General features: G+C 42.1%; 1 protein-coding gene across 1 annotated transcript in view; it reads right to left on the bottom strand.

Annotated features, from left to right (window-relative positions):
* Positions 1 to 11,055: 11,055 nt before the first annotated feature.
* The window catches only part of LOC134211031 (uncharacterized), a 93,703-nt gene continuing 90,670 nt past the window's right edge, over positions 11,056 to 14,088 (bottom strand). The window contains exon 7 of the mRNA XM_062687559.1: positions 11,056 to 12,401. Within this exon, the coding sequence (XP_062543543.1) occupies positions 11,255 to 12,401 (1,147 nt within the window). The 3' untranslated portion in view covers positions 11,056 to 11,254. The remainder of the gene's footprint in view (positions 12,402 to 14,088) is intronic.

Here is a 14,088-nt window from a genome sequence, read left to right on the forward strand (position 1 = left end):
CTCCTAATAAAATTAAAAATGTATACTTTTTACCCCCTAATTATTATGAATTATTTGTTTTGAAAAGTGAAGACGATTTCTTTATTTCAAAGCAATAAAAATGAAAGAGAGCTGCATTAGTCACATTTATTTATTTAAATCGGTTGTCATCTAATTTGGTATTAACCAAAATTTTATTGCTGTCCGGGACCAACATACCAGAATTACAGTGACTATAATAACAGTGTCGTCAAGTGTCAAAATTGGAACAGAATCGTCTGTCAGTTCCATACAAATGCGCGTTCCAAACGAGCAGGAGACCTGTCAAACGTGGCACATGACGTTACTCTTCTTATAGGACTCTAACCAAAATCTATACAACTGATAGCGAGCATCATTTTCTGGCAGTTTGCTCATCGCTGCCTGCAGTATTCTAATATATGTCGCGCGTCTCGCAACACTTCGCAACACAAAACTTCCCGGTCCAACCGGGCTGTCCGCTTTCCCTCCTTTTGGCCCTCGAATCTCGATAGCTTTTTGTTCTGCCTTTTGCTCTTTTTACTGGATTCGCTTCCATCAAATGCGTTCCTTTATGTCCGCGAGGATCACCGACCAGGACTATTTCAGCTGGATGCGACGACGTATGGACTCGACGAATGGACTCGTCGCATCTACGGAGGTCGACAGCAAGCTGAAAAAGGAAATATCAATGAAAAATAGATTTTCAGGAATTAATTCCCAGAGGTATTTTTCGAATTCAAGAGCAACTAACCTTTTTAGCAATGTCCAATTGTCCTCATAGCGCGGTGTTTTATTTTTAAAACGATTTTAATGGTGTCTCAATCACTGCTGGTGTCAGTCAACCAATTTAGTTATGCTTGGTTTTGGAATTTTCTTTTCTTCAAAACTACTACTTTTTACACTTTTTAAATTTCGTTTGCATATTCTAAAAGGAGTGAAAAATACTCTCCATTAATGATTTGAAAGTAAGCTTTTTTTGACGTATATGCAATATTCTCAAATATGATTAAAAAGTACTCCTAAAATGAGTATCCCGGTGTTACCGTGCTTATAATTCAAATGATTTCTGTTGAACTGCGCAATGGAAATCATTATTATCGATAAAGTTCATAAGTAAAAATCTAGAAAAATAAAAGATATTTTAGTTACTAGATAAAGGTTGTCGCTATCGTCGCTGTCCGGAACATCTTTTGCTGGCGAGGATAGGGGAGCTAAATGTCAAAGAAGGAAAATCCATACGATTTGACAGCTTGGTACCCAACATGTTCCGGACAGCAGAACAAAGGGAACCGAAGCGACAATCTTTATCTAGTAACTAAAATATCTTTTAGAAAAATCCACTAGCGGGAATGGTGCCTATATCGTATGTAATGACTGATGAGAAAAAACATAAGAGAAAGCCCTCCTTAGCCGTGCGGTAAGATGCGTGACTACAAAGCAAGACCATGAAATTTTCGAGTTGGAAATTGTTTCGATTTCCATGGGTCCCTGGGCATAAAATGTATCATCGTAATAACCTCGAATACCAAAATGGTAACTTGGCTTAGAAACCTTGCTTGTAATAATTGTGGAAGTGCTTAACGAACACTAAGCAGTAAAGCGGCAATAATGTCCCAGTGCGGGATGTAATGCGAATATGAAGAAGAAGAGGTCAAAATTGTACTTTACCTACCGGGATAGATTCAATTCTTTCTAGCATTTCACATTTTTGGCGTTCATTCAATTGTATTGCAGCAGCGTTTGAAAAAAATAGATTTAAAAAAAAAACTTCCAAGAGGTGAGCTTGGGAAAAAGGGAGAAACATATATATTTTTTCATTAACTCCGTAACGCAATGGACGATCCAACCAATTTTCAATTATGAAAAACTACCTGTTGCAAGCAAATCGGATAATGCTCAGTACCAAAAAGAGTGCCTAATTTTTTTTGTACACACGTGCACACATACATACATACACACAAACAGACATCGGGGCTGCGAAATGGTGAGTTGACATCTGGGAAGGAGCGACCTACACAGCTCTGGTCCTCACAAGTTCCAATCTCACGCTTCCACGGGTCTTCCGATGACAATTGACCACCAGCTAAGGGTTGCGTACTTAGCTGGTAGTGCAGCCTGGGCACTGTTGTCCTTCTGACATCAGCTAGAGTGAGTGGGTGCGACCAACGGGACCATCGTCCCTAACCCCTAATCCCAAGGCATTAAGCGACCCGTGCCGAGGGATGCATGGCCAGGGGGTGAAATAATGAGCTAGGCCTTTAACGGAGCCTGTGGGGTACCTGGGCACCCTCCACAGTAATTGTCCCTTACCCCGTCATGCTGGGCTCTGGCGTGGTGGACCTCTTTTCCCGAGCAACTCGTGGGACCAAAATGGAAATCCAAGTCAATTCTTCAATTAGTGGTAGTAGTGTAGGCGATAACCCCTTCGCAAGAGGTGGGTTGTTCAGGTCTCCGCCTAGCAGGCCAGAGGCAATAGTCGGCAGCTCAGTGCGCAGCGCCAGCGTGGGTCAGTTTATTTATTTATTTATTTATTTATTTTATTTCGTCAACCAACGTAGACTAGTACATATACATATACATGTTTGTTTTTGTAATGCTATAGTATAATTAAATAATAGGTTTTTTTAGTAAAGTGATGTATAATTTTGATTTTGAATTTATATTGCTGAATTTGTAATGTTTGTTCTTTGGAAATACTGTCTAATGTTATGCCGAGACATTGTTAAGTCAATAGTTTCGCAGTGTTGATTGTAAACGGCCATCATTCGGTTGAGAGGCCCAAATTTGGCGTAATTTGTTCGGCAGTGGTTGGTTAAAAATAATGTTCTATGTCTAAGGAACTGAGAAGGTATGTAAAAATTCAATTTCGATAAAATTTCAGTTGAATCAACACGTTGAGAAACTATATCGTTAACAAATGAAACCGTTGCACATTCTCGACGCTCTTTCAAAGTTTGTATATTTATAAGCATGCAACGTGCTTCATAAGATGGAAGAGGAAATGACGTCCAACCTAATTTACGAAGAGCGTATAATAGAAATTGTTTTTGTACTGACTCTATTCTTTCTTCATGTGTGGTTGTATAAGGCGACCATACAATGCTACAATATTCAAGTATAGATCGTACATATGAAATATATAGTGTTTTGATTGTGTAGGGATCCTGAAAGTTGAAGCAAAAACGCTTGATAAAGCCTAGCATATTATTAGCTTTGTGGATGATTGTGTTATAGTGATCAACAAGAGTTAGTTTCGAATCTAAAATCACTCCTAAATCCCTAACTCTTTCGTGTCTTTCTACAGTATTGTTCCCTAATATAATTTGTGTATTTGGTGTTATTCTTTTTCTGCTGAATGATATTATGTTGCATTTCTTAACATTCAGTTGCAATAGGCTTTTTCTGCACCATGTATAGAACATGTGTATTTCATTCTGGAATATGATTATGTCGTCTTCATTTTTTATTTCCATAAATAGCTTTATGTCATCGGCATAAATTAAAATCTTTATATTTTTGAGAATGAAGGTAATGTCATTTACATATAATATAAATAAAAGAGGGCCAAGATGAGAGCCTTGTGGAACTCCTGAAGTGACTTGAATGGGATTGGATTTCTTTCCGTTAAATTTTATTATTTGTTGCCGGTCTGTGAGAGAATCTTAATTCAAGCCATCTAAGGAGTCCTGGCTCAATTCCAATTTATTGCAATTTGAAGAGTAACATTGGAATGTCAATACGATCAAACGCCTTGCTAAAGTCAGTGTATAGAGCTTCCACGTAGTTACCATTATCCATTGCATTAAGAGAATAGTCAATGAATTCTATTAAATTTGTAGCGGTAGAGCGACCTTTGAAAAATCCATGCTGCTTATTCGTAATTCTGTTTTTAAGTTGTGAAAATAGGTTGTCATCGATAATGGATTCAAAAGTTTGGGAATGCAAGAGATAATGGCTATTCCACGGTAATTACGAATGTCAGATTTTTGCCTGATTTGAAGATAGGCACAAGATAGGAGCTTTTCCATACCTTGGGAAAATTTCCGGATTCAATGACAATCTGAAGAGCCAAAACAAAGGTGCAGTCAGCTCTTTAGCCAGACTCTTCATAAATATCGGTGGAATACCATCAGGACCAGGGCCTTTAGATGCATCTAAGTTTTTTAAAGCGTTTAGAATATCGTTCACCATGATCTGATTAACACCGATATCCCTAGCGAATTCTGGGATGGGCGCAAAAAAATCTAGGTCGCGATCTTGTTCCGAAAAGGTGGTGTATATTTCTTGGAAGAAATCTCCAAAAAGATTACAGATATCTTCCGAGCAATTAAGGTTAAGCAGTTAACCATCTCCCAGGCTCCGCCGGTAGAGGTTATAGACGGCCCATGGCTTGTGAAGGCGATGAACCGCAAACGCGATGGGCTTTCGGCCTTCGAGGTGGCGACGAAAAAGCTGGACGCCATCATCGACTTTGCGTCATCGAAGCATAATATCAGTAAGGAACTCAAGAGGAGCTTGCTGAAACTTCGAAAGTCGATGCTGGACGCCAAGCTGGAGAGGGCGGGCGGGACGGCCAAGTGTAAACCCGTGAAATCCGTGGAGTCGAGGTCTACCCAGACTGAGGCCCAAGGATTTGCGGACTCGGGCAAGGTCGAATCGACCGAGGGCGTACCAGCGAAGACGGTTGTTCCAAATACCCAGACTGAGGCTCAAGTATTTGCGAGTACGTCGGGGGTGACTGCTCCAACGGAGCAGACACAAAACGGGGGAGACAGTCTCCAGGGGATGAGCTCCCTGGGGGCCGCTCCAAAACGCGGAGGGTTACTACCCCGATCAAGGGTAGTGGGGCTGGGAAGCTGAAACCCGGCCAGGTACCTCCAAAACCGGGGGAGGAAGGACCTGGAAAGGTCCGTCCACCCAGGAAAGACGGTGGTAAGGGGTTACGGCAGGCTGAGAGCTCTCAGCCGCACCAGACCAGGGAAATAGAGGGGGGTGACGCCTCCTGGACCCTGGTCAAGAACAAGAGGAAACCGAAGACGTCAAGGGCCAAAAAGAAGGCCCAGGCGAATGAGGGTAGCAAGAAGTCTAGGGTAGGCGCCAATCGCTCCAGGGGCGATGCCCTAGTCATCACGGCGGACGAGGCTAAGTACTCGGACGTCTTGAAGGCGATGAGGAGTACGTCAAGCTCGGTGAACTCGGCGCCGACGTACGCCGAATAAGACGTACCCGGATGGGCGAGATGATCCTCGAGCTGAAGCGGGGCGTCTCGCAAAAGGGCGCCGCCTACAAGAAGTTGGCGGAGGTAGTCAAGTTAGGGAGCGTCAAGGTGGGATGGTCGGTATGCCCTGTGGGCATATACGAGCAACCCGAAGTTTGCTTCATGTGCCTGGAACCGGGGCACTGCAAAGGCCCTGACAGAAGCAATCTCTGCCGACGCTGCGGAATGGAGGAACATAAGGCACAATGCTGCACGAACCCTCCCAATTGTTTGATTTGTTCCAGCAAAGCTGTGAACAGCAAGCACCCCATGGGGGGTTCGATGTGCCCGGCGTTTAAGCGTGCTGCAAAATCACAGTGCAGGTAACACAGCTGGCTTAGAAGAAACGGCGGAACACGTGTTGTTCGTGTGCTCACGTTTTCGCGCAATGCGTGACCACATGCTTACCACTTGTGGTCTGGACACTACCCCGGACAACCCCCCAGTAACATTTTGGTTTTATAATGGTTTTTAGGTACTCTTGTAGAGGAAATAATGATCTTCAAGAGCGTTATAAAACTAAAAATGTTACATGGGCCTAGTTCGGAGGATGTGTGAAGATGAAGTTAGCTGGAACGCCGTTTTATCGGCGCGTGAACTCAAGGATGGCTAGTTCAGGCGCAAATAAGAGGTGGTCCAAAGGATCGGAGTCGGCTTCATGGGTCATACCGGTGGTCATGCCCTGTGGTCGAACTCGATCCTTTAATCGAACAAGTGGTCGCGCGAAGAACAACGTGGTATCGTCGCTTTCGCGGCGTCGGTCAACCGGGCGGGTTCCGAACCCGAAGAAGGAAAGGGGTCCTCGTCAAGGCTGGGGCAGGCGTAGGCACCGTGCCGGCAAGTCCCTCTGTGTGCTGGCGAATAGGCCCTATCGCAGAAAGGTCAATTTGGGGTGCACGCGGCATCATCATTCTTGATACCAGTCGTGCAGAGGGAAGCAGGCGCGAAGTCGACCCTTCCCACCTTCCGAGGACATAGGGCGTGGTAAGGCCACCTGGGTAGCCGGCAACGCGCTGGCACGATACCATGGTGTTCTTCTAAAAAAAAGCGAGTTACGATGTTCGGTGCTGCAAGGACACGCAGCTAACCTCGAGGGTGCGTTGTGCACTGACCCCCCTTTGAAGTATTACTTTCTGGTTGTACCGAAGGGACTATGGGCTTGGCGACAATGGAAACGGTTTAGCGGGTCGGGGATGTAGTCCTGCCTCCCTCGTTTGCTGTTGGAGGTGATCCCTAACCCCGCACTTCCTGGACAACCCAGGATGTCTGTTGAGCAGATTCCCCCTCCATTGCTTAGGAAGAAAAAAAAAAGAATATCACCAGTGAAGCTACAAACCCGGGATTTAGCTCTGTCTACAAAACCATTTCAAGCAAAAGAATTTCTCGCTTAACTTTTCAAAAGGACCTAAGTAACATTTTTTTCATGAATTAATTTGAATACTGCAATCAAAAGCTTTCGTGTTTTTCTGTTGATTGCGCTATTCAAATTATTTCATGAAAAAAATGTTACTTAGGTCCTTTTGAAAAGTTAAGCGAGATTTGTTCAGTAATAAGAACTTCCGTGTGTTGCCAGAGGTGAGCCAGCCTAGGGCTGCAAGCCTCTTTAACAAAGAAATAAAAAAAACTTCCGTGTGTTCCTCTCACTACCTTGTTCACTAGGTCATGAAGAGTTAGTACGTATTGAAACTCTAACTCGATTTTTCCAGCAGTCAGTTCTGCCCAGGACCGGGTACCGATGCTTTTTAACTAATTGCTTGAAAAAATGTTTCCGCTGCAACTGTTTGCAAGGTAACATTAATAGTGTTTTCCCGAGCAAAGTCCAACAACAAGATGATAGCAAATTGAAATCATATTATGATATCGACATCAAATTGAGATCAAAATTTGATATCAGTTTATGAAGGGTAAAGTATGATAACTAATGTTGTTTTCTTTTTGCTATACATTAATGACAGTTGTTAATTTCACTACAACTCTACATATTTTATTACTCTAAATCAAAATGCTCATAACTTAAAAACTATTTATCTAGTAGTCTTGTTTAATTCGGGTTAAGGAGAAAATCAGTAACATTTTGTTTACGAAAGTATAACCATTATTCTTTCAATCTACCTGACTATTAAATATTTGCAAATAGAAATAAATGTCATGACTTTGCCATTTCTATTGATAGACACATTTACACATTGTCTAAAATTATGATTTACTTTTTTTAATACGACGTGGTCGGTCACTGAATATAGAAACATATTTTGAATAGCTGTGTTGTACTAAGCTTCGTTGCAACGATAAAAGACGCATTATTTTTCGCGATAAGAATGTGCTCGATTCGAAAGAACTCCTGATTTATATTGACATATGAATCATCATAGCCAAGTTTTTCGCATGCTTTGTTTGTTCTGTATTTGATATTTCTAATAAATAGGCGATCGTGATAACTAAAATCTCTCTCAAGTACATCAGCGTCAATTGAAACATGCTCTGGAACGATATAAAGCAACCGGTGATCGTACTGCAATTCAGTTGATGTTTTTGAATTCCAAATCCTAGAATGCCACTGCATTATTTCAGAATGAGTCGATATTCTGAAATGACATGTTCTGTTGAGAACATATTTTGAGCTAATCTGAATAGCAGGATGGTTGTTTCCAGTCCTATATTGTAAGATTACCCCATTTGCATTTTCATATGGAAATAATGAAGAATTCCACAAAGCACCAAAGTGTCTGGCACTTTCTGATAAATGGGTCAACAAATGAACATTGAATACCATATTTTCCACACCGTAGAATTCAGAGAATTTCTTTATAAAACTTTTGATGGATTTCTCACAAGTATCGATTTGGTCTAGAGTTAGATTCAAATCTAATAATTCAAAAATAGATGAGGATAGCAACATAAAATGATCTAGGAATGATTTTGGGAGAATATTCACAAAACAGGGGTAAAAATAATGGAACAATGAAATGTTTTATGGGTGAATTTATTATTTTTTTAGTGTAAAATAAACGAATTTTGCTCAAACTTCAAGTAGCTGAGAAACTGAGAAATGCTAATAACTTTGCCGTTTAAACTTCAATCTAGACGCAGGTTTCAGCATAACATCGTTTCATCGTCTCCAAACTACTGTTTTTAATGTTTCTCCATTAATTTTTCATCTAAATTTTCAAAAAGTTTGGCATCGCCCAAACGTTGACCGATTTGGCTAAAGTTTTGTTCTGAGCATCAGAGCATCAAATAGAACGGAATAACCGGGCGGTCCATCAAACAATTTGGAATAAGTTACTTCATACTAATTTGAGCCACCCTTGTTATATATCGAAAGTATAAATCATAAATACCTAACACTATATCAAAATCTGGCACAGCTAGAAATACTGACAATGCTTTAATACCAAGTTTCGAAATTTTGGTTTTGTGCACCTCTAGCATTAGATTCCGGGTTGTATCATGATCTCGCTGCTCTGTGGCGATGGAGGGATACCGAATTTGATTCCCATTTACAAGTATTTGGCTGTGGAGACACACTGAACAGCCATATCTACCATTGAATTGTGTTGTTCCTTGCACTTTGCATCTGGCCACTGTATCTAAACAGTTCTGTAGAACAACTACTTTATATATCTCGTCACCAATTTCTAAACCATTTCTCAGATTTTTCATCTCCTTGCTAAAGTACTTGAAGAATAAACACATATTAGGGTCCCCTTTGCTCAGCCATATCGCACTGAGCATTACGTTATGTTTGTTGAAACGTAAACGAGGTGGCAGATAATTATTTCTGAGAGTGCTGTTGGTAGCGGGGACTAAATACGATGAATCCCTCATTACCATAACTTATTGCCGTAGCTAGAAAATGGATTAAGCTAGGGCTCTGTTTGGTAGATCTTACACCGTAACACACTACGTCAAAGTGATCTACCATGTTACGGGAATGTGAGCAGTTAGTTGAGCAGAAGAATGCAGCATGGGCTAGATTGCTGCATTACCGCATGAGGGCGAACGAGGTACGATACAAACGGGCGCGGAACAGACAAAACTCGATTTTTTGAAGGAAAAAGCGCCAGCAGGAAGATCGAGACCGTGAAGAGACGGAACAGTTGTACAACAACAAAGCCCCTGGAGTTGACCAACTACCAGGAGAGCTGTTTAAATACGGTGGTGATGCACGCTGGGTAATTACTAAGGTTGGGATGATCTGTCGCATGATCGTGTCGTGTGTCCCATCTACAAAAAGGGCGATAAGCTGGATTGTGGCAACTACCGCGCAATCACATTGCTGAACGCCGCCTGCAAGGTACTCTCCCAAATTTTATGCCGCCGACTAACACCAATTGCAAGAGAGAATACCAGAAATACCAGCACATCATCTATTTATCGAATTCAAAGCCACATATGATACAATCGATCGGGACCAGTTATGGTAGCTAATGCACAAAAACGGATTTCCGGATAAACTGATACGGTTGATGGAGGCGACAATGAATCGGGTGATGTGCGTAGTTCGAGTTTCAGGGGCATTCTCGAGTCCCTTCGAAACGTTACGGCAAGGTGATGGTCTTTCGTGTCTGCTATTCAATATCGCTTTCTTCTTTTTCTTCATTGGCATTACATCCCCTACTAAAACATTGCCGCCTCGTAGCTTGTTCATTAAGCACTTCCACAGTTGTTAAACGCGAGGTTTCTATGCCAAGTTACCATTTCTGCTAACACGATGATACTTTTATGCCCAGGGAAGTCCAGACAATTTCCAATCCAAAAATTGTATAGACCGGCACCGTGAATCGGACTCAGCCATCCTCAGCATGGTCTTGCTGTGTAGCCGCACATCTTACCGCACGGCTAAGGAGGGTCCTAATATCAATATCACTTTGGGAGGGGTAATACGAAGGTCAGGGATAGATACGAGTGGCACGATTCTCACGAAGTCCGTCCAGTAATTTGGTTTCGCCGACGACATTGATGTTATAGCACCTAACTTTGAGAGGACGGAAAAAGCCTACATCAGACTGAAAAGCGAAGCCAAACAGATTGGACTAATTATCAACACGTCGGAGACGAAGTACATGATAAGAAGAGGCTCAAGAGAGGACAACGAAAGCCACCCACCACGAGTTTCTTGGGCTCACTGTGACCTGTACTTGGGCTCACTGATGAGTGGTGACCTTCGATAACGATACCAGCAGAGAAATTTTAATACGCATCACGGCAGGAAATCGTACGTACTTTGGACTCCGCAAAACGCTCCGATCGAATAGAGTTCGCCGTCGTACCAAACTTACCATCTACAAAACTTGTATTAGACCGGTAGTTCTCGGGGAGGACCAACGCGCACTGGGAGTTTTCGAAAGGGAAGTGCTGTGTACCATTTATGGTGAGGCACAGAAGGCGAACGGTACGTGGAGGCGGCGAATGAACCACGAGTTGCATCAGCTGTTGGAGAAACCATCCATCGTTCACGCCGCTAAAATCGGAAGATTGTGGATGCCAGAATGTCGGAAATGGTTCTCGACAACGATCCGACGGGGACAAAAAGGCCAGGTGCATAGCGAGCATGATGGATCGATCAGGTAGAGGACGATTTGCGGACGCTCCACAGACTGCGTGGTTGGCTTTATGTAGCCATGGACCGAGTTGAATGGAGAAGACTTCTATGCACTGCACAGGCCACTTCGGCCTTAGTCTGATAATAAATAAATAAACGTTTTGCAGTCAGAATATAAGATTGAATGGGGTGAGTAAGTGACTATCATATTTTGATTGGATGACATTTCTTTCTGATTAATTGCTTCTCCATGTGCTGTAGAATAGATTTTGCACAATGCAAGTAAACAATTTATTGGGTATGCATAAAAAATATATCGAACAACAGTTAAAATATATATGCTTTTAAATATACGTAAACAGTTTTGAGCATTTTGTATTCAACGTGGCTGACTTATCTATTTTTATTTCCGTTCTAAAATCGCATTGATAAGCTCTGTCTAATACTTCCACCTAGACAACGAAACTTCGATTATTGTTATCACAAAACTCGTATATATTGTCAACAAATTCCGTCTCATTAACATTATATCCGGAAGATAAGCTCGTTTTGGAAGAGTTGCCCGTTTTGGGCAATGCCATCGCCCCTAAGGCGTTCGAAGAGGATCTTTCATTCAAGCTGTCAGCCGTGGAACCCGATGGTGAGTATGATGAGTAGAATCCGCGAAACTGTTTAGCTTCCTGCGCTTCTAGCATTGCCTTCAGATTATCGATCAGGGGAGATTTTTCCTCTATTTCAGCTTTCGTGTACAGCAGCTCCTGTTCGATGTCGATGATCTCTTTGGCGCATGTGTCGATCGATTCCTGCAAGCGTTCGACGTGGAAATCGAGCCCAATGTGCGACCGATAGATTTGATTCTCCGCCTGAAATTTGGCACTTTTCAGCTTGAGGCGGCGCAGGAGGTCATCCTCTTGGGTGAGCAGCTGCTGCATTTCCTCCATTTTGATTGATATTTCCTGGCGTATGAGATCGAACCGAAACGAGGTCCGATTGAAGGTTCCTTTGCGCAACTCGAGATTTATGTTTTCGAAGTCATCAATGGGTGGTGTAACGTCGTCACTGTCGTAGTCCAGCTTCCGGCGGTTGACTTCCCTGCTTCGGAGCGAACCATAGCGCCGTTTGGGGCGGTACTTTCGCTTCGGAGTGTCGTTCGCTGGCGCCGGTTCATACGTCGGTTCTTTGGCAAGTTTGTCGATCTCGATCATGGAACCGAAGTTCGGTTTCTTTGGAAGGGTGTTCTTGCGGCCCAGCTGATTGTTGGTGAATATACCGCTGTCACTGTCGGACGTGTGTTCGATTACCAACAGAAGCTCGTCTTCGTTCTTCAACGCTTCGATTTGATCGGAAGATTCGTACAATTTTGGTTTAAGCACCTTAGTTTCTTTGTATTTTTTGTTGGTGAATAGTTTGCTGGGAAATGTGCTGCGACGTGCTTTATCGTTGCACTTGCACTGCTCGGTGATTTCATCACTGGGATTGGTGATGTCGTACAAAGTTGTAGCATCTTCAAGGAAATTTTCCATGATTACCGTTTTGCCGCAGTGCTTTTTTACGTATTTGCGAAACTTTTCCTGATTGCGCTTCTCAGTTGACTTTTGACTGGCGGATAATAAGAACAAAGAATGTAGATTAATTAGTCAAAAATTTATAACTATAATTTATTTAGATTGTTCAAATATTATTTACTTATTTTGACAACAACAAAATAATATAATTTGAATTTGGTTTCCGTAGTTCTGTACGTACAAACGTGTTATGTTGATCGATTTACGGTTAACGGTACCTAGAACTTGTGAAGATGTCTTGAATGTCGATGATATGTATCTTTTTCTACTTCAGTCGTTTTTGAGGTGAACCGGTCAAGGGCCGAAAACCTTATTAATAAAGACAAAAAAAAAATAATACTTCAGTCGAGCGTCTGTCTACCAAGGAGATGTGGATTATAATAGCGTCTGTTCCCCATGCTATGGATGGTCAGGTCATCGTCTGAGTGCAAGCGAGGGACTCTTAGCAAAATTATGTATTGTGGACCGGAGATTATGGAGAATGGTCCAATAAATAATCAGGGAGTTCGGTGTCAAGCTCTGCAAGTCAGCCTTAAAAAACTAATCAACGAATAACCGAAGAGAGAATACGAACCGGAGCATTGACTTTTCATATGAGACATATATATGATTACAGACAGTAGACTCCGTGATAATTTTTTCAAGTTCTAATTGCGGGGATACGGGTTAGAGCACCTCCACGGGAGGCCTCATCGCTATTCTTATAATAGCGCTCCTTCCCGAGTGCTATTTTAGGATAGCGCCCCATCTTCCCACCGGTGGTTTCTGTTTTAGGTATAGCGACTTCGTAAACATATCAAGTTCTCACCGGGCATTGCTAAAAGTAGTCATCATCTTCTTCAATGGCTCTATAAACTAGAACTTGGCTAACTGCTCAACTTAGTATTCTATTAGCATTTCCTCAGTTATTAATTGTAAGCTTTCCTGTGCCCGCCATTGCTTGAGTATGTATTTTGAGTAACAACTATGCCCAAGGAGACCACTCGAAAACATCCTTGGTCAAATCGAGAATAGAGCTCGCCATCTCCGGAGGGCAATTCTACGCTTTTGCTCGCAAGGCTAACTGGAGACCCGTCATAGTAAATTTTTTCACCATTATTCCTTCTGGATTTCCTTCATCCTGGAAATTTCCTTCGGGAATTTATACTTCCAGTCGAAGGAAGTCCTTCTGAAATTTCCACCAGTTTTCCTACAGGAATCTCTTGACAAAATCCTGCAGGTATTCTTCCAGAGTTTTTGAAGGAAAACATTTGTAACAGCATCCGGAAGAATCCAGAGAATTCTCTTGAAAAAACTATGTTTTCAAACGAACCACAAAAAAATTATAGGGCAATTCCAATACCAAAAAAATACCCGAAAGAATCTGGAAGAAAGCCTGAAACTTTTCTGGGAGAACTGCTAAAGATTCTTGAAAGAACACAAAGATTGCTGGGGAACTCCCGGAAAAATCTTCTAGGGATCCTAGATGAATTTCCAATACAACAATTTTTAAACAAACTACAGCAAAAAAAAACTTTCTGGAGATTTCTGGAGGAGCTACTTTTACTTGAAGGACATACAGAATAATTACAAAAGGAATTTTCTGAGGGAATCCTGGAAGACCTCCTCGAATTAACTTGCAAAATAAGAACAGTAGAATTTTCTTTCGCGAAAAATCTATGAATATTTCGGGCTCTAGCGGGCGCTGGTGCGAAACGCTTCTCATTATAGTTGATTAATTA

This window comes from Armigeres subalbatus, chromosome 2, assembly GCF_024139115.2.
Source record: "Armigeres subalbatus isolate Guangzhou_Male chromosome 2, GZ_Asu_2, whole genome shotgun sequence".
NCBI lineage: Eukaryota > Metazoa > Arthropoda > Insecta > Diptera > Culicidae > Armigeres > Armigeres subalbatus.